We start from the raw sequence: 26160 nt of genomic DNA on the forward strand, positions 1-26160 counted from the left end.
ACCTATGACGATGGCATAGTCTCTGAGGTGGTTTTTGTAGGAGAGGCAAAGATGACTAAGACAGAGTCCATGACCTTGGCTTTACAATTTACAAAAGAGAATAAACCAAAACCTAGAGATGCGTAAAGCAAAGCAGAACATGACAAAAGCCGTTAGGAGAAATACCAAGAACATCTGTTGGAGAATCAGGGGACATCAAGCCCTGAATGATAATTTTTTTTGGGGGGGTGGTCTGTGATGAGTTTTTGGGGTGGCCAGACTCTGCAAGCTGGGTAAGTATTCAACAGGGAATGACTGGCAGAATATAAACCAGGCTGAAAGAACCAGAGAAAAAGGGCAGAAGTGATGGGTCACTTGGAGGAGAATTACGGAAGAGCCTCAATGCCTGGCTTGGCCATTTTGTGCCTAATTTCAGTGAATAACGGGAAGCTCCTGAAGGCAGCAGAGTAGGGAAGTGACATCACAGCGGCTGTAATAGCCCGTGTGGGGCTGGGGTAGATCAGCACAGTTAGCTGGCGGCGAAGCAGGACCACTCTGGGGAGGAGCAAAGGCATCATGGAGAAAAAGAATCTTACTCTCAGGCCTCGGTTTTGGTTGAAAATGGTCTGAATTTGGGGTTATGAGTGTGTGTGTGTGTACGAGTTAAAAATGGGAGTGAGAAAAGAGAGGAAGGGAACTGTGTGGGTGTGGATGATAGGTAATAGGTTGGTGAAACTATAACAATGTGTTAGCCTTCTCTGTACTTTGTGGGATGTGCTCCTAATCTCGGGGCATTTCAGGTTTGTGTCCTCCTGAAGCGTCCAGGGCTAAGTACTCTGCTAGGGAGGGCGGGAAGAGTCAGGGAGGCACATTCCAGACAGCCTCCTCTTGAGAGCCCGTCTCATGCTCCAACGCCCCCACTGCCATTGTGCCCACACTTGGCAGCCGAGCAGTGCCTCCCTATGTCCGAGATTATGTCCCGGAAGAACCACGGGTCACTCACGGGACCGCCCCCTGTTTTACAGTTGCCAGCGGGTTTTTCGGAGGCCAGTGGCATGAAATCCATCCTCAGTACTGGACCAAGTACCAGGTGTGGGAGTGGCTCCAGCACCTCCTGGACACCAACCAGCTGGACGCCACCTGCATCCCTTTCCAGGAGTTCGATGTCAACGGCGAGCACCTGTGCAGCATGAGCCTGCAGGAGTTCACGCGGGCAGCGGGGGCTGCGGGTCAGCTTCTCTACGGCAACCTGCAGCACCTCAAGTGGAATGGTGATTACCTCTCTTTACCCCACTAGACATCCAGGGCTGGGGTGGGGGTGTGTGTGTCTCACATCCAAATCACTGTCTCCTGAGCGAGGGAAGGAGAGAGGAGGCGAGAGAACAGGTGCAATCTGAGGTTCCAGGTGTCCAAGCCCACAGGAACTCAAGGTCATTGCATTTCTCCTCTGGTTAATTTTTAAGGAGACAAGGCTAGCTGGGTATTCACAGAACACTTGCTCTCAGAAAACCTTTTCTTGGGGCGCCTGGGTGGTTCAGTGTGTTAAGCCTCTGCCTTTGGCTCAGGTCACGGTCTCAGGTCACAATCTCAGATCATGGTCTCGGGGTCCTGGGATCGAACCCCGAATTGGGCTCTCTGCTCAGATTCCCCCTCTCTCTCTGCCTGCCTCTCTGCCTACTTGTGATCTCTCTCTGTCAAATAAATAAATAAAATCTTTAAAAAAAAGAAAACCTTTTCTTCTTCTGCCCCCTGCCCCACCTCTACAAACAGGTTTGGATAGCCTAGTTTCCAGTCACTTGCTTGTTGAGATCATCATGGGTGATTTTTCTTTTCTTTAAACTTCTAGACCAAGGTTCTTAAGATGGGACTTACATGTGGTAAGAAGTGATGGAGGATTAATTAAGTCTGTGTTTGTTTTGGGGAAGAGAAGGCTCTCAATATTTCAGCAGATTCTTAAAGAGTCCAGAACTCAAGAAGAGAGAGAGAAGAGAGGGAAGGAAAAGGTTAGAACCAGTGGTCTTGACACGTGTGGGTCATTTCTGCAGATTTCTGGAGTTAGTGCTGCCCTAGAGCCCCCTATGTGTCTCTCTGGAGGCCGCACCTAGAGCAGAGGCAGCCTAGTGCCTCAAACGCTGTTCGTCTGCGGTAGTTTCTTCACACACGTTTATCCTGGCTTCTAAGACACGACAGGGCAAACAACCAGTCTTGCAGAATGTCTTTGACACTGACATAAGGTTCTCCTGACAATGCTAGTAAAAAAAAAAAAGTAAGTTCTTCTGGGTGCTTTGAGCATCTTGGAAGACAGTAATATTATACAGGAGTAGTGCGCTGGTCTGTCCATATCAGAACAGGCACGTCTGAGCAGAACCTACGTTTGGGCAGGTAGCTGGAACTTTGGGAAGCGTGAGGTCCAGGGCTATGAACCAGATTCGGACCCTGATAGCTGCATCAACACTAAGAAGGACCCAGGGTCTGGCCGTGAAGCTGGCAGCTGGGGCGGCCATTTTGGATGACCTCATTCAGCTCCCCGGCACTCCCTTCTTCCCGTCCACCTCACAGAGATGGTTGCTCATTTTTCTTTTACTAGAACCAAACCAAACAAGGCTCTATAAATAACCCCCAGGAGTCTTCAGAAGGAGCAGACTTACACTTGAAGATGTAAATATACTTACCTCCTTACCTTCAATTAGATCCACTCCTTCAAAGCCCTGATTGAAGCCAGGGGCAGAGGCTTAGGAGGCAGAGAGCAAAAGGGTGGTGGCCATCTTTGACCTTCCCTCTTTGCCCTTCCATAACTTCTTTGTCCCCACTTCATGCTGTCGGTGCCTCTGAGTGTCTAATGACCAGATTTCTCTCCTTTGTTTCATTGTTTGCCTTTTTGCAGACATTCTTTTAGCTTATATTCATTGAGTGTTAATACTGGACACTTTAAGTGAATTGATTCATTTAATGACCTTATGAAAAATAAACATTGTACCCATTTTACAGATGGGAAACGTGAAGGTCAGAAAGGTTAAAGTTATGACTCTGCTCCTGAGATATTTGTAAAAATATCTGGCTGGGGAGGAAAAAATATGCTAAACTCATTCACATGTGTAATGTATATATGCTTTTATATTTAATATATAAATATATATGGATATATATATATATATATATATATAGTTGCAAGGCATAAAAGAGGAGTATTGCTTCATTTATCCAGATATATCTCATAGACTGGATCTAATCAAAATGGGTTTGATTACATTTAAGATCGAAGAAGAATCAAGCTGGTGAAAATGATTCTTCCTGGATTTTTGCTCTCTTCCTGTATCCTATGTTAGTAGGAGAAAGCACCTTGGAGGCCTTTACTGCCTTTATCTGGTTTAATCCCCTCCTTTTCCAGACGAGCTAACCAAGAACCACAAAGGCCAAGTGCCTGTGACTATCAGTGGGAAAACTGGCCTTCTGATTTCTTAAGTTCTATTTCCACCATCCTGGGATAGCTTCCCTCGACAAGGTCAAATAATTGCATCGGATGTAGATGCCCTAGTTCCTGCTTTTCGGGGCCAGGGACTCCAGGCTCCAGTTTATAAACGCTGAGAGGGAAGCCCGCTGACCTAAGCACACAGAGGTGCATAGGCGGCAGGACTGGCAGAAACCCTTCCAAAAGGCTAGCTTTGTCTTTGTTGGATCTTTTGCAGCTGGTTTTAGTTCTGGCTTCATATGGTCCGGCTCTGACTTTCCCCATCTGTCCTCCACAGGCCAGTGCAGCAGTGACCTGTTCCAGTCCACACACAATGTCATCGTCAAGACAGAACAAAGTGGTGAGTAGGCAACTTGGGAGGCCAAGCCTGGGGAGGACAGCTGGGAGGGCATCAGGAGAAAGTGGGAGCAGGGCGAGTCTAGTGCTCTGGCAGGAAGCCAAGGGGTGCTTCCTCCTTGGCTCTCTCCAATGGGCCACCCTACTGTGAGTCTTGTTCCTTGCCTTGGGGACCAGGGACTGCCAACTATTTCCTATCTAGGCTGAAGCTGTCCACACCTCCGTCCACACCTCCCGCTGCTGGTTAAGGCATCCTCCAGGCTGGAGTCCAAGAGCTGGGGAAAATGCAGGGTTTGGGAGGGCCTCCTTCGCACACGAAGCGAGTCAGGGTCCTGGGCTGGGCCAAGTTAGAGAAACAAGGGGCAAGAAAAGTCCAGCGTCTCCTCCCCGCTCGTCCTTTGGGGGGAGTGCATTTCCCAAAAAGGAGGAAACTACAGATTCGCTGTTGCAGATTCTATAGCTTCTGGAGGGTCTGGGGGACATCCAAAAGCAGCTGCGGAACCCATTCCTACCTCAGGTGCACTTTTAGACAAATGACACTATTCTGGACTCCGAGTAGGGTCTGCGGTCTCATAGGATCTACGTTTATTTTTTGTTCTCCTTTCCCGATCCAATCTGTCCTCCTTTCTCTGTCCCAAATCTTTCTCCTGGAGACCTGTTGGACTTGTGGTGGTGGTTGTGAGGGGGAGGGGCAGGCAGTACTGCCTGGAGAAATGCGCCCGAGGGCCTCGCCTTGCATCCATCAGAGATCCTTGCATGTTGACCTTTGACCTATGACCTCTCAGTTTGGGGAGAGCTCTGTTAAGTCCCCCAGGGTCCCCTGGCTGTGATAAGACCACCGCTGCCCCAGAGTCGCTCCCCACATCCACAGCAGTGAGACTGGGAGCCATGTCGGATGGCCGAGGTCGCCACAGGCCTCCTTGAGGCATGCATGCAGGTCACCATGGACAGAATTTGACCCGGGGTGGTTTGAGAGTTGCTAGGGGCTGAAATTGGCCCCATGCAGTTATTTACTCTTTTATGAGGGGCTAGTCACCATTATTAAAGAAAAAACAACAGCTGTTAAGCATGTTCATTAGGTCTTCCTGGCCTTGCCCCCCACCCCGTCCTGCACAACCCCCAACCCCCACCCACCACAGAAGCCAGGGGTTGGGTTCCCTGGATGGCCTGTGTTTCTGGGTCTGACTGCCCTAGAGGCAGATACAGGATTTGGCCCAGAGGCTGGGACTCCACCCCCATTCCCACCGGGACCTGACAGATAGCCCCACTGGAGGAGCCTGCTGGTGTTGGAGAGGGCCCAAATAACTCGGTAATTCCTCCTTGACCATCCAGACATTCTCGTGTTGCCAGTTCAGAAAAGCTGAGCCAAGGGGTGGAGAAGAAGGTCCACCCTAGGAGGAGGGGAGAAGAGGCTCTTAGAGGGGCCAACACCCCCCAAACCTTTTTGGTTCAGTTTGTTTTCAGAGACAACAACAGGTGTACGAGGTGACCCAACGAGGAGAGAGGGTGTAGCCCCAAGAGATTGGGCTTGGGGTGCCCAAACATGTAGCTATTAGTTAAAATACCAGCTAAATCCCTATGTCGTAAACAGGAGGACTTAGCCGGTGAGTCAGGCTTTATATTATTTATGCTATAAAAACAAAATGAAACTCGGCCAGTGGCTTACCACCCTGACCCTGAAATTCAGAAGGCAGATAGGAGGGGAGCTGAGGGCAGCCTCCGTCTGTGAAGGGGGGAAAGCAGGAAGTTCCTGGTGGGGACGAAGTGAGAACGCCTGCCCGGTCTCACAGCTTTTGGCCAGGAAAGAATATGCTCCTGTTGGAGATCAGCCCAGACGTGGGGGTTGTGTAGGAGCTGGGCTTCATATGGGGTAGGTGGACGGGAGTTTCCTTGGAATCCAAAATCCAAAGGGTCAGACATGCTTCCCCAGCCCTCTGCAGGGGTGTGGTGGGGGGAGAGGGAGCGCTCTTCTTTTTCAGAGATGAGGCAATGGGGCTTCCCTCTTAAAAGTTGTCTGCTTGATTTGGTAACACTCTCTGCCTTCTCCTTTGTTTTGTTTTGAGAATTTTATGTCATCGCTTGAGTTAATTGGAGAAATGCTGAAGGAAGGGAGGTGTCACCCCACTGGAGGGAGAGCTTCCAGAATTTCAGTCATGAAAACACCATGATCAAGACTGACTAGACTTTCCTGAGAGAAACATTAGTTCTCCCAGGAAGATATTTCTAGGAAACGATGATCATTAATTAAGAATTATTTGACCATAATAATTTCTTTTTCTACTGTAAGAATATTCCGGTGATTATACAATAGCAGGCAGGACGAGGCCAGGCTCCAGAGCCCACTGCCTGCTGTGTGCATGCTGGGAAGATCCCCAGGAAGCCAAAGCATGGACCTAGGACAGGGTCTCACTATAGTGTTCCCTTCACCTTTCTAAAGAGGCATAGGTGTAGAACACACAGTTGGGGCCAAAACAAAGCCCATCTCCCGTTGGACACTGGGAGAAAAATGAGTTAAGATTCTTATAAAATAATATGTGGTAAAAGCAGAACGTTCTCCTGCCTCTCAGAGGACCACCCACAAGGTCCAGCTCCTCTCTGATGAGCAGTGAGTTAGAAAAGGCAAACTCATCACCTAGGAAAATATGATGACTGACCATTCCCATTTTCTGTCTTTTGTAGACCCTTCCATCATGAACACCTGGAAAGAAGAAAACTTTTTATATGACACCAACTATGGTAGCACAGTAGGTAACTAACTCCCCAACACTTAAGGGCCTTTGACATTCTTTTTATTCTGTTTTCTAATAGCCACAGAATTACATTCTAAGGAGGGGGCTCTTAATGTCGTTTGTCATTTCATTGCTACAGATTTGTTGGACAGCAAGATGTTTTGTCGGGCCCAGATCTCCATGACGAGCACGGGTCACCTTCCTGTCGGTAAGCTGTCCTGACATCAGAGGCTGAGGGTGCCTCGTGCAAGTGCTTACTGAAAACTAATGAGAATCATAATACCCTATGTTTCCACTTTGCTGGAGTCTTTCTCGTTAAAACACTGGGAAGGGAATGGAGTTACTATTTTTAAAAGGTCTGTTTTTGAGCCAATATCTGTACATTGAAAATGACCAGCAAGGAGGCCTCTAGAAAAAGTGTTTGTCCCCTGTGAAATCAAGTCACTCTCTTGTGACAACAAAAAATCCTTTCAGCAAAAGCTTGCTCTTAGGGAATTATCTGATAAAAGTGTTCGGACTTGGGTCTAAGTATGGGGGAAGAAGGCTGTATTGAATCTTCAACAAACTAGTCTGACTTCAGAGAAAGAAAACCTAAAAGTGGCCTTCAAAGGTCAGAGAACCTGAAGGGATGATCTCTGGGTAGTGGGGTAGCTGTCGGAAATTTCTAGAACCCTGTCCATCACAGATCAGCCTTTAAGCCTGAACCCTGATGGTTCATTAAGACTCTGATTAGTCAGAACCCCTGTGCTTTATGAATTACTGTGGCGATAGTTGTGCTTGGTTAAAAATGGATGCCAGTGGGGGCTATCCGTGACTCCCAGTCAAGGTTCCTCTGAGACGGTTGGTCCCTCTGGAGTTCGGAGAGGGACTTTCAGATGACAATCTCCCCTCCCCTTACAAAGAAGCCCATTGGCACATGCCCTGTGAGCATGAGCGCACAGGGGAGGTGAACAGAGGGTTTTCTCGTGTCCCTTGACCTGGGTGCGAACTTGTAAAACCGCTTGGGTCTATGAGATTTGGAGCTTAGACTTGTCATGGGTCAATTGCTGTTTTCCTGGAATTGAAGGTGGGGCATCTTCAGAATCAGGATTTAAACGCATGCTTGTGAAGGAACATGGAATCACACTGCCTCTCCTCCCTGGAAAACTTCCCTTGTTTTTGCTTTTGTTCAGTATGTTTTTAAGAAATGAAATCATGAGGTTTTGAGGTTTTGAATGAAACAGGGATGGGAACCAATGTCAGTGGTTCTAGAATTGAGGTTAAGAATGAGGGGCAATTCGTTTTTCGACTTCCCCCAGTGGGTACCGTGTTAGGTGTCACTCTTAGTATTTGTTCCACTTTGGAAACAGATCAGATACTGGGAAGGCTCTAGGTGGGTCTGCTGTTCTGGGGGAACTGAGCCGATCGGGGACGGGGTGGAATTTCTGCAACAATCATTGTCACCCAGTCAAGACCAAGGGTTTCAGAACCGAGGAAACCACCAGGTCACACACTGACTTCCTCTCCCACCTCGTCAGGTGGCACCTCCTGTGTCCTTCCCGTTCTGTCTCTGGCTTATGGCAAAAAAATTGCAGCTTAGAATAAACTTGCACCAACCACTTCCTGAGCCTCGGGGCCTGTTGGGTCCTGAGGTGCCTGGAAAACAGAAAAGCCATAGTCACAACTCTCCTGCCCTCTCTGCCTGGCCGCCCTTCTCTCTTCTGTGTCCTGACTTAACCCTCTAGAATTTCACAGTCCACACCGGACCATTCTGTTTTCATATCTGCAGGAATAGGGAATTCACTGTCCCCTGATTCCATTTTTACATAATCCTTAAAACGGGCTTTGCAGATCGGCACTCCTTTATGTCCCTTGACCCTGGATTCCCTTGCCGCCCATTCCTATCCTTGGATTGTAACACGGTAAAGAAACCGGGGACCTCTACTGGAATTATTCCTTATAGAGTCAACTCAGCGTCTGGGGCTGGCAGCTTCTTTGGAGTAATTAATTAGCCCTGGGTCCTCCAGAAAGCTAGTTAATTACAGCCTTGCCTGGGGGTCCATTCCTTTCGGAAAGGTTTAATCTCTACTGGAGGGGACCAGAACACCACCTTGCCTAAAAAAAGGACCTTTGTCATTTGTCAGAGTCTGTAGATTTCAAGTTCCCATGAAATCGGGTGCAGTTAAACATCTTGCTATGCTCTAAAGCAAGTTACAAGCCAAGCAGGCGAGGCTCGGCATAAACTGATGCCCTCTGTGATAAACACAGGTGGGGAAGCGGGCTTTGTTTTGATTTCTCTGTCATCTGCCCATTTCACAAAATGGCCGCTGCCCATGTTCCTGATCTGCCCGATAGTCCTCGAGCCAATCACGCCAACTCGGGCTTGATGTGTTTATTCACTGACTTGTTGAGCCTAGAGCTAGGGTGTCATGGTCTCTTATAACACTGACATTTGTATATCCCGTAAAGAAATGGCTCACAGCTGAATCACATGCAAATGCTTCTAATCTTCGCTTCTTGCAAAGCGGCATAGCTGAAGTCATGCCCTGGCACTTGCGTCACACACCCGTGGCTTGATGCTCCCCTTGCCCAGACTGGACCTCGGCCTCAGGTGCCTGGGAGCAGAGTGAGAGAAAGCCGGGCCGGACGACTTCCCCAGAGCAAGCCATTATTTTACAGGAGTGAATCAGTTAACCACACGGCTAACTTCAAAGCTTTTGGCTTTTATTTTAGGGTGAGGGGAAGACACGGGGGGAGAGGCCATCGTATTAAGGGGAGGTTTCAGATCAAAAGACTTCAGTGCCAAGGCAGGTCGGTGATCCCACAGCTTGCCCACACACACTGGGGACGGGAAGAGGAGGCTGGAAGAAATCTGAGTTTCTTTTGCCTTTGGCTGCATATTCCTCCATGTGATGATGGAAACATTTTTATTGGGGGATTTATTTTGTTTTCTGTCTTTGGTTTTTCTTGACGCTGGATGGAGGTCCATTCTGGGTAAATGGCTGGCATCTCACAGAGAACATTCCCTCATGGTCTGTCTGGTCTGGGGTCTTTAAGTCTGGAGTCCATGGACTCATTGAGAAAGCCTAGATCCCTGAAGTTGCTTACAGATTCTCACGAGGATACACATACGTGCGTTTTTCTGGGGAGAGGGCCCACGATTTCCGTCTTAGTCACAAAGGTGCCTGAGCCCCCAAAGTAACTGATTCTATACCAGCTTGAAACACCTGAACAGTGATGGAAGCCAATCTGCTGAAAACCCTTGAGTTTTCCTGAATTCAACCTTGGCTCTGAAGTAATGGCCCTGTATCCCTTCTGGATGCCTCTGGAAAATGAACTTTGCTTGTGGCCTCCTGGGTAAATGCCACCCTTTGTCCGCAGAACAACGCGGCCCTGTCAGAGTGATGTATCACTTGGAAACCGGGGTGAGTGCCAGACCTGTCGCAATATTGTCACATCCTGACGGGATGTCGCAATCTCACCCTGAAACCTACAGGGCGGGAGAGCGGAGTCTCCTTGCCTTTCCTGCGAATTTGCCCTTCCAGATTTCAGAGAGACCCAAGTCAGGTGCAGGCCCATCTGCCGACAGTGCGGGGGGAGAGATCCTCCGCCTGAAGAAGAGGTTTCTCAGCTGACCAGAGCTTATGACATCCCTGTCCTCCTCCTACCACGGCTCACGGAGAAACAGCCGGGAACGCTGAGCCGTGATGAGCCGGGTGCTCCTATAGGTGACTGTGTGTGAGGATGTGTCCATGCATGCTGGGGAATCCAGAATCACTGAGCTGGAATTACTTTTTCCCACGAACTCGGGCATTAGAGAACTGAGCCTGATTCTCGGCAGGAAAGACTTCTGTGAAATCTCTTAGGTGCCATCGTCTCTGGGACTGGTTCCAAATGGTGTTTGTGACCAAAGCCTCTGGATTTGAATCATGTGTCTTCACATCGTGGCGCCACTTTCAGGCTGTGTGACTTTAGACAAGTCACCTGACCTCTCTGTGTCAGATCTTTGGTTCGTAATAGTCCCCACCTCAGAAGCCTACTGAGTGAGGTGACTAGGTTATTCTTGTACCAAGCCTAGCACAGTGGTGGCACATAGTAAGGGCTCAGTAAATAGTAGCTCTTCTTCTTAACCGTCATAGTAGGACCTAATGGTTATTCTAACTTTTTCGAATCATCAGCCACTCTTGACAATGAAGTGAATGCCATGGGTCCTCTCCATCTACATGCAGTTTCAGTCAGTTCATAATGCCCTGGAAGGCCACATGGGAATCAGTGAACCCTAGCTTAGGAAGCGCTGATGTACTATGCACTGGGAGATGCATTTTACTGGCCCGGTTGCTTAACCGGATTGGCTTGCATTTAGGGACTGCTCTGTATTCAGATTGCTGGGTTACTGATTGAGAGATTTTTTGGTAAACTATGCCCTGGTCTTCCTGACGCCTGAAGTGCCCACTCACACACACACACACACAAACACACACGTGCACACACACACACACACACACACACACACACGTGTGCACAGGCATCGCCAGACCACTTATTTTTCTTTTTAAGAAGTTTTATTTCACCAGATCTGCCTCTGTCATTGTGTCTTTGGTGATATTCACAAGGGTTACCATAATGAGTCATTTGTTAACTAATCTGTGTTTCCATAGTCCACTGGTGGCCCTCTGTACTGAGTACAGACCAGTCAATGGCCCCTTTGTCAGACTGATTAAAATATAACTTTGCATGCCAAAAAAGGGCACTCCTCTGGCTTAAAAGCCATTTTTCTTTGTTATAAGTGTTTACATTTTGTATTATGTAAAAACACACACACATACTTCTTTCAATGTTCTATATCCTTCAGTGGCTTCCTCGCTCTCTCAGAATAAAAGCTAAAATCCAAAAAGAGTCCCACAAAGCCTTACTGATCTCAACCTCTGCCCCTTGTTTACTGTCACGTTGGCATCCTTCTATTCTCTGAATGTACCAAACACATACTGACCTCAGGGCCTTTGCATTTACTGTTCTTATTCATTGACAGTTCTTCTGCAAGCTCTCTGCATGGCTGGCTTTCTCCCTCACATCTTCTGGTCCCCTTCTCTGAGATGTCTTCTGTGACTGCCTTATATTTAATGGCAGATTATTTCCACGTTCACACTCCTATCCCCATTTCATACCCTGCAAGATTTTTCTTCATAGTACATATCATCTGTTTTGTTCTGCTCATATACCACACACGCAAACAGTGCCGGGCATGTAGTAGGTGCTCAATAAATATCAATTAAATGACTGGATGAATGAGTGGCATGGATGACTGTAGGTGACAGGTAAATTAAGCAGCTCTCACTGTTCCTTTCAGCAGAGTCACCTGAGATGAAAAAGGAGCAAGACCACTCTTCAAAGTCCCACACCAAAAAGCACAGTAAGTCGGCTGGCTTTCAGGTGGCGGTTGCCCATTCCCTTCAGGGTGGGTGTAACTGGAGGCCTCTAGTTTTTATGCAAATACTGCCTCTGCCTGTCCCCTCCTCTTATTTATCTCAGCCTGTTTAGGGTGAGTCAGTGGGAGCACCCCTTGCTGGCACGGTGAGTCTCTCTATAGTTTCTCGAAGTGGAGATCCCCTGGATATTTTCTCCCTGTGCTGTTCTTTTTGTTCGCAAACTGAGACACCCAGTGAGTGAGAACTGCTTGCAGGCACGAGGCTAGCCATTTCACTCTCTCCAGAAAAGTGGATGGGAAGAGAAAATGAGCAGAAACAATGGAGATGTATTCTTTTTCTCTTTTGTTGACTGTTGGCTTCCTACCTTTGTTGAGTGATTGATCCAAGAAAGGACTGTTTACTCTTAATAATAGTCAACAGTGTTCTTGGGAAGTCGTCATTCCCTTGATAATAAAACCTTAAGAAAATATAGGAGCTGTCAGAGCCATGAAGGGGAGGGCTCAGAAAGAAATCAATTGGACATTGTTAACTATTTGTTACTCCATGTCATTCCCGAGAATTGAAAGAACACAGCACAGTAAATGGCAGGGAGGGGTTGTGTAGGGCAGGTCTTATGGGGGTCAAGTAGGATTTGGTTGCTAATCTTACTGTAGTAGCTGCTTCATTGTCAAATTGGCCCCCTCAACTCCTACCAGACCCTGTCCCAGTATAATCTAGGAGCTCGAGTTCTAGAGCCCTGTTGATGTGCATTGGACTGAACCATAGTTGCTGGGTGAGAGTGCTTTACCTGGGCTGAGGTTCTAAATGAAAGTGGTTGAAGTTTGCTCTTCTGGGAAAGGACAGAGCGCAAGGAATCCTGAGCAAGGAATCCTCCAGTAATTAAAAGAGACTCCCCTGGCATAGGAGGTCTAAGATCTATTCCTTTGTCTTAGATTTGCCACTAGCTAATTGGGTGATCTTGGTTAAGTCACTTGAATTCTCTGTGTCTCCGTTTCTTTTACTTTTCTTTTTCTTTTTCTTTTTTTTTAAAGATTTTATTTATTTATTTGACAGACAGAGATCACAAGTAGGCGGGGGTGGGAGAAAACAGGCTCCCCGCTGAGCAGAGAGCCCATGCGGGGCTCGATCCCAGGACCCTGGGATCATGACCTGAGCCGAAGGCAGAGGCTTTAACCCACTGAGCCACCCAGGCACCCCTGTGTCTCCGTTTCTTGATGTATAAACTAAACAATTGTGCCAGTTTGTTCTCAAATGCCCTTTTAAAAGATATAATATTTGGTGATTCTGTGATCTGACTGTGCCGGTGGATAGGGGAAATTTGAGACTCTTCTCCTTGATAGAAGATGTGGCAACTCTATGCTTCCTCTCCTCCTTCTTTGCTTAGGCCCTTTATAAATTCCTTTTTCAACTTGTCCTCAGATCCACGAGGGACCCACTTATGGGAATTCATCCGTGACATCCTCCTGAACCCAGACAAGAACCCAGGGTTAATCAAGTGGGAAGACCGGTCTGAGGGCATCTTCAGGTTCTTGAAATCAGAGGCTGTGGCTCAGCTATGGGGCAAAAAGAAAAACAACAGCAGCATGACCTATGAAAAACTCAGCCGAGCGATGAGGTGAGGTGTTTCCAGCCCTGACCATCACCGCTTGTTTCCCCTGGTGGTCTTTGTTGATGGCCACCTTATGTGATGTCCTTTGTTACAGATATTACTACAAAAGAGAAATTCTGGAACGTGTAGATGGAAGAAGACTCGTATACAAATTTGGGAAGAATGCACGTGGATGGCGAGAAAATGAAAACTGAACCTGCCAACACTGAGCACGAACCCAAACATTCCCCCAAATGATAGCCAGCAAAGAGCTCCTGGACATAAGTATTTCAAAGACTACTTTTCTCTGATATTTATGTACCTTGAGGGGGAAAACCATCTACTTCTAATGGGAAGAAGGAACACTACAGTTGATAAAATTGTTACTTTGAAGTATGTCCTATATGGGGGACAAACGTACACAGTTTTCTGTGAAATATGATGCTGTATGTGGTCGTGATTTGTTTTTGCCTCTATTGTGAAGTTCCTTTCCACGGCAAGAAGGGCAGGATTTGTAGCCTTGTGCTTCTTGCTAAAAGAAAGAGAAAAAAATTAGAGGGCATTAAATGTTTTTATATTAGGAAAAGGTGACATGTCCTCTGCGTGTAAGCATCCACGTGGCCTCATCGGGAGAGGCGGGAGAGGTCACTAAGGTGAACTCCAAGGTCTCAGATTGACAGGATGAACCCAAGGATGCTGGGAAGTTTAACCTGACCTTTTGGAGCCAGTGAGGGGAGCATGAAGACTTCCGAAATCCAAGTGGACTATAATCACTTCATAATCACATGACTTGCTGTGCTTAAATCAGCAGAATAATGGTGAAGGCTTTCTACTCATTCAAGAATGATTTACCTGATGCCAAGGCTGTCTCTCTCCCTCTCTCATCGATGACTGGGGGAAAAAAACTTCAAATGCTGTCTCTGCTCATTTCTAGGTATTTAAGAGAGAGTTTAGCCTTGGTTGTTTTCAATCCCAATTGTTTGAAAATAAATGGGAAAAAGGAAGTGGTGATGAGTTTGCTCTTGTATTCACAGCCCATCGATTCTCGATGAACAAAATGTGGATGTTTTTGGCTGAGTGATTCTTTTTTGTGCATTATTTGGCTGTCTTGTGCTTGTAGGTTGTTTAGCGGGATCCGTGATCTTTACCCACTGGATGCCAGTTATCCTCCCTTCCCCAAAGTTGTGACATCTTCAGACGTTGCCACATTTCCCTTGAAAAAGGGCAAAATTGTCCCTGATTGAGAACCACTGAGGCAGCCCGCCGAGACAAAGATGGCGATTTACTCTCAGAACAAACATATGTGTAGATCTTTCAGCTCCCAGAGTGAAGTAAAAGTAAGACATCAAAGTCAATCAATTTTTACGTTTTAAAATATTAGGGACAATGGGAATGGTAGAAATGGGGAATCTAGAGGGGATTTTCAGAATCCCAGATGAGAACCAAAGTCAGAGAAGTTAAACAGAATTATGTACCAAGAATTATATTAGAAGACATTTCACTAGAATGACAAAGCAGAGTAAAAATTACATTGCAAAAGGAAATGCTGAGAGAAGAATGAGAGGGGGAGAGAGAGAGAGAGAGAGAGAGAGATCGGTCCAGGGAAAATCATTGTTCTTTTGGATAATTTCTTTCCTGTCTTATCTGGACTCATCCCAAAGTGAATGGTGTGTTGCCTAGATTTGTGTCCAGAGGATTTTTTTTTTTTTTTAAAAAGACAGAAAAAAGAAAGGTAGATGGAAGAGAAACAGAATGCTCAGTTCAGGGGCTATGGTCAGTAAGGAGTTGGGGATTTCTCCAGTGGCATTGCTCTGGGCTGCCTGGAGACTTAATCCTGGGCCTTGCAGCCTGGGAGGAACATGAGCCTGTAGACATTTTGAAAATGGGTTTGAATCCTGAGATCCCTTTTGCACCTTTTCTTTTTGGCTCCCCACATCCTTCACTTTCTCCCCCCTTTTGCCTCTCTATTTTGAGCAATAATATGGGGATGGAGACAGCTAATGTCATCCACGAAGAGAACACCTACCACGGTGTCTCACCCAACGAAGGTGAACGAGTCATAGTCGAAGGTTGTGGAGTGTTTGTAATGTATTCAGAAGGTTGGAAGTAAGAATTCAGAATTTGTCCTGATCATAAGGAGAACCATTACGGACGGTGACCTTGGAGCGGCAGCTTAGCGAGATGATCTTCTGAAGGTACAACCAAGTCCGTTTTTGCTTCTGCCTGGCTTGGTCACTTCCACAGAGGTGTTACTGGGTGTTGTCAAGTAACAGTTACCGAGGGACCTGAGAGAAAAAACAATGAGCCACACAGACCCGAAGCACACTGCCTAAAAGACACACCTTGCTTTCCCAGCGAAGCTGAAGGACTCTGAGGCTTTTCCAGCATTTTACTATGTTTCACCTGGAACAAATTAAACATCCAAACATCTGAACTGGTATAAATGCATAAATGTTTGCATGTCTGTGTACATCTGAATTGTGTGGAGCTATTAGGGACATCTGCTATTTCGTTCTCTGTTCTTTCTTCCCTGGCTTTGCCTATTCATCATGGGGGGCAGGGGAGGCGCTAGATACTTCCCTGAGCTTCCCCAAACCTGCAAGTTTCTCACATTCCTCCAAATTGGCCTTGGCTCTTTCTGCACCCTCCCCCTGAAGAGCAATTTCTGCTCGGCAGTAAGAAAATCTGGGGAGTACTGATTGGAACAGTTCTGCAGATAATTAACAGATTGTGCTATTTGTTGAAAGTGACGGTTTCTTGGCACCCAGTTCCTGCTTAAATAGGCTGGAGTATTAAGTTCTCAGCATATCTCTCTATTGTCTTGGCTTGAGTTGATGCATTTTCTATGTACTGTTCGTGACTTGGAGAACTCAAGGGAATTGAGCCATGCCAGCTTGGGGTGTGAACAGAGTACTTCCCACCACAGTGTTGCAAGGGAGAGCAAAATCCCAAAGATAAGCCAGCATCAAATGAAGCCTCCCCCCAAACCCCAGTCTCTTGGGGACTCACAGCTTCTCGCTCAAGAAGCTTAGCTCTGCTGGATGTTCGCAACATCCCTACACCTGGTCTCCTTGAGCTCCAAAGCTTAGGCTTTAAGCCTTTTTGCCATTTTCATGGGACTCTGAGGCAAGAAAGGTGTTGCTAAGATTTTACCAGACTCACATAATCTGAGTCTCCTGGATATTTTTCTTGAAATTTGAGCAAGATCCTGGATCCCAGAGACATACACCCACAGATTCTTGAACGTACCTTCGGAACAGGGCAGATACGGGTGATGAGTTTTCCTTTGAACATGCTGGTTCTTCCTCAAAGTTCATGCCTTTCTAGACTGTAAGCTCTTAGAGGACAGGAACTAGATCTTATCCATATTGTTTCCCAGCACCTTGCATGGGCTCGGTCCTTGGTAAGTATGTGTTGACTTAATAAATGAACGTCTTCTGGAAGACTTGTCCATATCCACAATCGGGATGTGAATCATTTCTTTACTGGAATAAGAGCACAATGGCCAAAACTTCGAGAACATATTATGTATTAGATGAGCATTCTACTGTGAGACTTTTTACTTTGCCTTCCTACTTGTCCTGAAATGAAACCAAACAGTCAGGTTGTTTGGTTCCACCAGTCAACATATGTTGAATGAGAATTCTGTTCCCTTGTTAGGAGCTGTGAGACTTATCTGGTACGAGAAGCCAGTAATGGACATTTGACCTGTTTTAACCAATGAAGGTTATGAATGTGTTTATATGATGTATATTGCTATTTAAGTGTAAAGCAGTTCTAGTGTTTAGGGGTTGGTTTATATATATATATTTGTCTTTTTGAAAAAAGGGATCTTTTGATAAGGTTAGTCGTGCATGTTAGATTTTAATTTTGCAAGTGTGTTGCTTTTCAAATCTATACAATAGAGGAAAAGGTAAAATAGTAAGAGGGAGAGGCAATTATCTTATTATTTTATAGTTAAAAAAATCATTTGTTGAGTGCCTACTGTGGGCACAGAATGGAGCCATCTATGTGAGGAGTGTCTAATTCTACAGAATGTAAGAGATGTTCCACAGGACGCTGTTGCATGGATACATGCAGTGTGAAAGAAGGAACAGCGTAGTAGTCACAATACCAGAACTGGATTAGCTTCAGCACTGGTTCTCAGGATGCCTTTTCTGGAATAGGAGATAGAGCATTTAATAAAAACCCATTGGGACTGTGCCTTATGAACCATTGAAACGTATAAGCCCTCACAAGTTTAGCTTAATTGGGATTAATCTTTCTGTAGCTATCTGCACAATTCTTGCTTTTCTTCCATTTGGCTTCTGGGTCAACAATTTCTGGGAAACAATCCTACTGCCACTATTAAAAAAAAAAATCAGAAATCTTATTCTTTAAACTATGTGAAATTCAAACTGAGTATTTTTATTGTATGAAAGAATTTTATTTTTGGAAGTATGGTTTTTTTTTTTTGTTCGATGGGTCCTAGAAAACATGAATAAAAAACACAGAGATCAGCCTGTAATTGTGCGTTTCATGCTTCAGCAAATCGCCCAGAGGAAATGCAGTTGGTCTACAGCAACAAAACACATGCAATTCCTGCACATATTTATTCCGTAAGCATTTATTGAACATCTTCTATGTGCCAGGCACTATCCTAAACTCTAAGCTATGGTAGAAAATAAAAGTGATAAAAATCTTGACTTTCATGAAGTTCATGTCTCTTGGATAGAAACAGACAAGAAACCAAGCACTAACAAGCAAATATCAGAGGTGTCATAAAGAAATGCGGAACCAAGAGGACTGTGGATATATAGGGATATATGCAAGTTTCACCAGGGGTACGGAGGAAGGATTTCAGTGAAGACCTGAAAGATGAAAGGAAAGGAACCTTCCAGATAAGGGGGAATGGTCACATACTGAAGGGACCAGCAAGTGCAAAGGTCCTGAGTTTCCTTCAGGTGTTCTTGACCTGTCCAAAGAGCAGCGAGAAAGTCTATTTGCCAGAGCAGAATAAGCAATAGTAGGAAATGATGTAAACTAGTCACTGGCAGCCTAGATGACATAGAACACAGAGAACTTTATGAAGCCTCCAGGTTTTCTTTTGAGTGAGGTGGGGAGCCACAGAGAAGTGACATGCTCTCATCTCTGGTTTAAAAGAACCCCTCTGGCTGTTGTGTTGCAAATGAATTGCAGGGAGTCATTCAATGCCAAGCATAGTTCTTATGGAAGGATGAACAGAAGGAGGTAGAAAAGCTCCCACTCATACCCAGGCTTCCCATACAATGCTTAACAAAAATTTCAAGGTAGTCAGTGAGTTCTATCTGTTCCTAACAAAGGTAGAGCTATGTTGTCTCCTGGGGCCCAGAAAGTCTCATTCAGTTCTTAACTTCATAGCCTATAAGATGAAAATAATAATAGGTGAGCATTTGGGGAAGATCCTCTTGTTGCCGGAACCATGAGATGTGCTTTACATACATAATTATATTAAATCCTCCCACAAGTCTCAGATATATAGATATGAGCTCCAATTTTCACATGAAGGAAACAGTGATCAGAAAGGTTAAATGACTTTCTTAAGGTCACACAGCTAGAAATTAGCAGTAAAGCTATCCTTGTGCACCCAGACCTCAGTTCCCCAAAACCCATCTTCCTAATTCTGATGTTCTCTAGTTCATTGGGATGCTAATTTATACCACATGCACACACACGGCTTCATGGTTCAATATATTGGAGGAAGACTGAGTCACACAAAATCTTATGAAGTTATTCTTTAAGAATTCTTAGAGCCTTTATGATAATCGTAAGCACTGTGAACCCGTAAGAGAGGGAAAGCATTCCCAACTTCCCAAATATACGCAAAATGGACCTTTTTCATCAAGGGACACCCAGGGAAAGGATGATATGTAGAGATGACTTCGCTGACTTTGGAGAAGCAGTATTTTCCTGTTTGGGCCAAATTAGTATGCTGGTAATATTCATGCATATCACACTTGGCCAACTTCGAATATATTCTATTTCTTTCTCATTAGGAAGAAACTCCCTCTCTGCCCTGGGTGCTATTTATTTGCGTTGATGCATTGGCCAGCAATCACAGTGGACTTGCCAACTGACTCCTTTTGGGGAACTGTGAACCCCCCTGAATTTTTAAATCTTTAGGACTATCTGTCCCAAACTATAGGCACTAGTCGCATGTGGCTGTTGAAGCATCAATGAGTTAAAATTACAGAAATTAGTCACACCATCTGCATTCCAAGCGCTGCCCAGCCACATATGGCCACTGGTTCCTGTGTTGGATGGTGTCGCCGTAGAACATTTCCATAACCAGAGAAAGATCGAAGGGACAGCCGGGATCGAGAATCTGACTGGGAGGAGGAGGTAGTGAACAAAACTAACCCAGGCTGAAATAAGATCCAGGGAGCCTTGGAAACTAAAGGTGACCCTGAATTGTAGAGAACAATCAAAATAAAGATCCAGAGCAAATCTCTCTGTGTTTGCTGGAATGGTGACAGTAGCTACCAGTGCAAACAAGTTTGATGCTGTCAGTGGAGACTTGGAGTGGGAGGATTTTATTATTCTTATCTCCAAACCCCACACATACCCTACAGTCATTAATACGAGTGTTCTAAGGATGCGGCTTTCTGGTTGGGAATATTGGCATTGAGGGAAGATCACCAAAATGGGCAGGGAAATGAAAGGTCCGTAAGCGGGAATGCCTGGGAACTCCCACTGTCTGCCACAAATGATACTAATTCCATTTTCTTCCTCTTTTTCAAGACTCACTTTTTGAATCATCGTTTACCCATTATTGGCTATTGCCTTGTAAGTCAATGCTTTTCCATTAACTAGCGTGATCCGGTCTCTGTGCACATCAAGTCACTGAAAATGCTCTGTTGAAGGTCACAGCCAAACTCACTGCTGCCTCAGGGGCTTTGCTTTAGCTCTTCCCTCTTCCCTGTGTCATGTGGCTGCCTACCTCCAGTCATGTGGGTTTCAGTTCAAAAAGCCTCCTTTCCTAATCAGTTAGAGCTGGAAGATCATTTGGTGCAAAACCCTGTCTTAAGAGCACAGAGAGCTTAATGCATAGATCCAAGGTCACACAGGCTTTTAGCTAGGAGGGGAAGCCAGTTCCCTTGTTTTCCCATTCATGAATCCTTACAAGTACACGTTACAGGTTCTCATAATCACAGGGGTCTTCCGTCCCCAACATGGGGACATCCTCAAGAACCTCCCTTTCCTCTGTCTCCAGGGCGATGCCATGCAAATTTCTTATGCTGATTCTTTGAATCCAGTCAACATCATCTTCCCTCTGGAGCCTAGCCTGGTCTGGGAGGAAAACCCACACTTCTTCGATGTCAGTGGAAGAGCAGATGAGACCAAGTTAGAGCTGCTCAGAAACCATAAATGCAAGGGTCCTTGGCACTGCTGAGGAGGGAGCATGGAGAATACAGAATCAAGTAAAAGATGTGATGAATCATCAGCTTTCCGACTTCTCTGCTCAGCGTCAGTGTGTGTGTGTGTGTGAGTGTGTGTGTGTGTATATGTGCGCGTGCGCACACCTTCTTTGCTCTTACCCTATGTCTCTTTCAGAGTTCTCACTTCTTTCCCATGCCTTTCCTTCCTCTTGCTCACCCGTCCCTTTCAGATTCCTTCCCGCCTCAAACCCGTCTTTCCAGGTTGCTGAAAGATGGAGGGCTGACAAGAGGACAGTCCTGGACCAGGATTGGTGCCACCTCTCTGAAAGCCTCAGTGGTGACAATAACAAATGGTATTTACCTAAGAGTTATTAACACATCAACTGTTCTCTCTTTGACTGTTTAGTCATGTCATTCAGCATTAATGGACTTTTCCAATGGCAAACAGAAAGAGAAGAAGGAAAACAAACAGTGTATTCACACTTGATAGAGTCAGTGATCCCTGCCAAAGCTGTGAAAACAGAAGTGATCTCTTAAGTTTGACCTGAGGACATGACTCACCTGAATGGGGATACATAGGATTCTGGGGCCATGTTGGATTTTCCACTGAGTTCCTGGTGAGATGGAAGGCAAGAAGTAAAGGATGTGGCAGCATGGCACAGAGGACAAAGTACTTCACTGTTTCCAAGTACATAATGATTACAGCCACGGTGCCAGGCACTGTACCAGGCGCTGCCTCAGAGCACACGATGGACTCAAGTCAAGATCAAGTGACTGGTCCTGGCTTACAAGGCAGATTAGTGTGGAAGCCCATGTCACTTCTGGTTCTACTCCACTGTGCTGTGTCCATCAATGTCCATGTTTTCTCTAGGAAGGAGATACCCTTATGTCACTGGAACTGAAAAAGAGGCCAACAGAGTACAAAGCATAGGCTTTTGAGTTGCAACAACTCCAGCTCCGAATCTCATTCCTTCTACTATAAGTTGGGTCACTTTGGCCAATTGACTTAACCTCTCTCTTTAAAACTCGAGTTCCTCATAAACAAGCAGGAGTTCCTAAGCTGGAGCTTATGCTTTCTGGGGAAGACAAATAATTGGGTATGACATTGCAGTATGCTCAATAATAGGAGAATGCAGGAAGGTAAATTCTGGGAGCTGGTCATGGCTCCATCACCAACTAGCCATGGTCCTTCAGGAAGTTTCTTCGACCCTCTTGCTTTGGTTTCTTCATTTGTAAATTGGCAGTTTGGACTATATCATCTCCAGAGTCATTGCAAATAGAAAGATCCAGGAATTTATGAAAATAAGTTTGAGTCTAGTCCAAATATCATGTAAATGTTTATGATTCTGCCCTGGGGTGGGTTGGGTTGCTAAAGTGAACACGGAGGCATCTCTGGTGGTTTTATAGGACCGTAGCAGTGGGAGAGGAGTGGAGACAAAGCAGCAGAGTCTGGACCCCTGGATGTATATAGCCAGTTTCAGCAGAAGCCATTCTTCCAGATCTAAGAACCGTGTCCACCTGGTGAGTTTGCTCCCTGGGGAAAAGGCTCATCAGTGACAGTGATGGCTGATGTTTATTTAGTGCTGACTGTATCAGGAAAAGTACCATACACTTTGCTGTAGGATCTCATTTAATCCTATGAGGCAGGTAATATCATTATGACCATCTTCCCCTTCGGATGAAGATACTGAGGACCAGAAGGATTAGAGCGTTTGACAAGTGGCAGAATTAGGACTTACACCTAGCTCCCTTGCAACAATGTTTCTACTGCATGAATTCCTAAACTACTCAGGAAAGAACCACCTGAGGTTTCAACTGCTGGGTGAAGTCCCTTTTTTGAGTAGGCTTTCTTAGAATTAGAAAGTAGAATTTTCCAAAAGTGCAAAAAATAAGCAGGTCCCTGAGGTATTGAGTAAATTTGAAATACAAAACTCATGAAAGATACCACCTTTTCTTGAGTCTGATTGATCCCAGTAATGCTAGTGGTGGAACCACAGATTGGATGCCCAGGGAGCTCCTGCAGGAGGCATGCATTCTATGTCCACAAACAACGTTAGTCTCAGGGAATATGTGTGTGCTGCGTGAGTGGTGCTGAGGAAGGGATGCAGACTATGGAGATAAGAGGTAATTTCTGGTCCTGACCACCTTCAAAGCCTTCACAAGAGTGGGATTTAATTGGCCATTGCAGGAAAGAAAGTATTTTCATTTTTTAAAAAGATTTTATTTATTTATTTGACAGACAGAGATCACGAGTCACAAGTATGCAGAGAGGCAGGCAGAGAGAGGAAGGGAAGCAGGCTCCCCGCTGAGCAGAGAACCTGATGTGGGGCTCTATTGCAGGACCCTGAGATCATGACCTGAGCTGAAGGCAGACCCTTTAACCCACTGAGCCACCCAGGCACCCCAGGATTTTCATTTTTAATATCATTTTAAAAAATGATGTCTAATATATATATGCATATATATAATACATACATATCCAAATATATATATACATATACACACCTACGTATATGTTATATAATATAGAGGAAAGTTAAAAAAACATCAAATTCCCACACTCAAAATAACCAGTGTACACATTTGGTAGACATCCATTCTGGGTCTCTAGAATAATAAAAAGATAGATGAATTGAGAGCTGGGAACTAGGAGGGTAGAGGATATGGGGGAAAGCATGACTTTTCCCTGTGAAACTTTATATCTGGACCATATTAATGAATTAATTACTCAATAAAAAATAGGTATGTAGATGGAAAGAATTTTATAAAATATGACCTTAAACATTATTTAACAAAAAAATCATTCAATTTGACTTGAACTCAGTTTGAAGAAAAAGAAACAGAAAAAGAAATAGAAAGGATCTCTGAATTCAAATAAATATTTCTTTAATATAAAATACATTTAGTTCAAAAAGATACTTCTATGTTCAAGACAATAAAGTAAGAATATTGACCTTGGAGGGATTATGCTTTCTAAAGGTACATGTGGCCATTTTAGATGGGATTGGTTGAATCCTTACTCTGAAAGGTGATAAAATTAACCTGTGTTGTCCCTCATATTTCCCTTCCCCCATTTACTGATTCAAGTTAGTGGGGTTTTTTTTTTTTTTTCATTTTGCTATTGCTGAGGATTAAATACTTCCATTCTTTTTGATAAAATCAAAACCCTGATTCCCAAAGTTGTCTAGTCTTAGATCTAAATTTAAGTGTGTTAAATGTTTGTCACCAGTCCTTTTACATTGGTTATCCATTTTTTTACATATTTCTTTATTTGGATTCACCTCTCAGATGTCTGGGTTTCATAATGTGGTGAATTCTTTTGAATCGCTCTTGTATATCTATTCTCTCTTTCCAGTAGTTCTTGGTCTCCACCGGGGACCCACGTCATTTTGAGGAAGCTAGCTCTTCCTTGAGCTCCAAGAATGGAGCCCATGACCCAGGCTGAGCAAATCAGAGTATTCTATATCTTTATGATCTAAGCTCATGCGCTCTGTGACTCTCAGTAGATTTTTCTGGGAAGGTGGGGATTAGAACTCTCTTTCTCAGGATTGTATGATGTGAGGATATGAATCATAGAACTACTGCAACTATTTTTTTCTTTCCATAATGGAAGTTAGCCTGAGGATAAAGTTACTGTAGTGGGGAGGGGTAGAACAAATCAAATTTCAGAGAACTGATACTGGATCCCTGATGATATCCTGAATCCTAGATCAGGCTGCACCTGGACTTCAGTTACAGGAACATAAGTTCTTCTTTTAGATTTCTGACTTTTCTGTTGATTGCAAAGTGAAGAGTACTAGTGAATGAAATAATGAAGATAGCTAGTGACAGGAATTGATGGAAAGAGCATTCCTTTAAAGGCAAGGGCATGAACAAAGCTTTAGAGGCCAGAGAACTATTAACATGTGGCTTGGTCTTTGCGAGCTTAGTTTTTTCTCAAGTTACAGGGGGCCTTATTCTTGTTAAAGAGGAGTAGAACCTTGGACTGAAGACTTGACTATTACAGCAAATATTTCCTTTTAAGAAGGTCTTTAAAAAAAAAAAAGATTGATTGATTTTAGGGAGAGAGAGAGAGAGATCTCGCCTGTGAGCCCAAGTGGGAGGAGGGGCAAAAGGAGAGGGAGAGAGAGAAACCTTAAGCAGACTCCCCACTTAGCATGGAGGCCCATGACCCTGAGGTCATGACCTGAGCTGAAATCAAGAGTCAGACCCTTAACTGACTGAGCCACCCAGGCTTCCCTCCTTATGGGAAGATCTTACCTGGTGCTGGGAAAATGTAAAAGAGCCAAGAACCTGGTGGGGAGGTGGGGAAACAGGGGAAGGAATTGTCCTGCCAAATGGATGAAACTCATTTCATTCTCTTATGGAATGTTATAAGGCATTCGTTACAGTTCAGTCCTGGGACAAGTAGAGACAAAATCCTGAGTAAGAGCAACCTTCCCTCATATTAATGAAGCTGACAACTTCTTATCAGAAATTCTGATTGCAGTTTGTCTATCTACAGGACAAAGTCCTGTTTTGTAACCTCCTGAAAGAGTCCAGCTTTTGAGCCACAGATCTCTAATCTGGTTGGAACTATGAGCCAGGACAATAGTAGGACTTGAGTGACTGTGCAAGATCTCTATTGTCCCTAAACTGACCTGCATGATGGAGAAGATTGCCTTTGTAATATTTGACTTGGGGAATTTCAACAATCTCTGATTCTTAGAGAGGCAGAATATTGTAGTACTTAAACACTAGGCTCCAAGGCCAGATTGCTTGAGTTTGAATCCTGGCTCAAGCATGGTCCTAAAATCCCATTTAACCTGTAAAATAACTCTATGTGATATTAGTACCCCCATTGTACAGGTTGCAAAAGAGTTTCCGAAATCTTCTGATGCTATGAGACTCATACAATTAGTTAGTGGCAGATAGGATTTAAACCAGGGTCAATCAGGCTCCAAAGTCCTTATTTCTACCCCCCATTTACTTTTTTATCGCTTCTCTTAGAAGTCACCCATAAGCTCACTATTGCAAGAAAAACACCTTTTTCTGATTTTTCTAGAGCAAGTAATGGGAGCCTACAAGATTGGGTCATTTCTCAAGCAGATAAGAGCTGGGGAAACAATGGCCAGTTTCTCCATTTTCTGCTTCTTTCACCTCTATTCTATTTCATACACTCTTGCCAGGAAACTATGTAATACACAGCTCCAGTCATGCAATCACTGGGTATTAACACCTTCAAGATCTTTCCATTATGGGGGCACATGGGTGGCTC

The 26160-nt window shown here is 44.9% G+C and overlaps 1 protein-coding gene across 3 annotated transcripts in view; it reads left to right on the top strand.

Moving 5' to 3' along the window:
* The window catches only part of EHF (ETS homologous factor), a 41680-nt gene extending 23667 nt beyond the window's left edge, over window positions 1–18013 (top strand). For 2 of the 3 annotated variants that reach the window (XM_059139556.1, XM_059139565.1), the window contains 7 exons: window positions 1005–1250; window positions 3726–3788; window positions 6464–6532; window positions 6653–6721; window positions 11840–11902; window positions 13338–13533; window positions 13622–18013. In XM_059139556.1, coding sequence (XP_058995539.1) covers window positions 1005–1250; window positions 3726–3788; window positions 6464–6532; window positions 6653–6721; window positions 11840–11902; window positions 13338–13533; window positions 13622–13721 — 806 coding nt within the window. In that variant the 3' untranslated portion in view covers window positions 13722–18013. The remainder of the gene's footprint in view (window positions 1–1004; window positions 1251–3725; window positions 3789–6463; window positions 6533–6652; window positions 6722–11839; window positions 11903–13337; window positions 13534–13621) is intronic. The other variant, XM_059139547.1, reaches the window with a different exon arrangement.
* Window positions 18014–26160: the final 8147 nt, after the last annotated feature.

Source organism: Mustela lutreola, chromosome 1 (assembly GCF_030435805.1).
Source record: "Mustela lutreola isolate mMusLut2 chromosome 1, mMusLut2.pri, whole genome shotgun sequence".
Classification (NCBI taxonomy): domain Eukaryota; kingdom Metazoa; phylum Chordata; class Mammalia; order Carnivora; family Mustelidae; genus Mustela; species Mustela lutreola.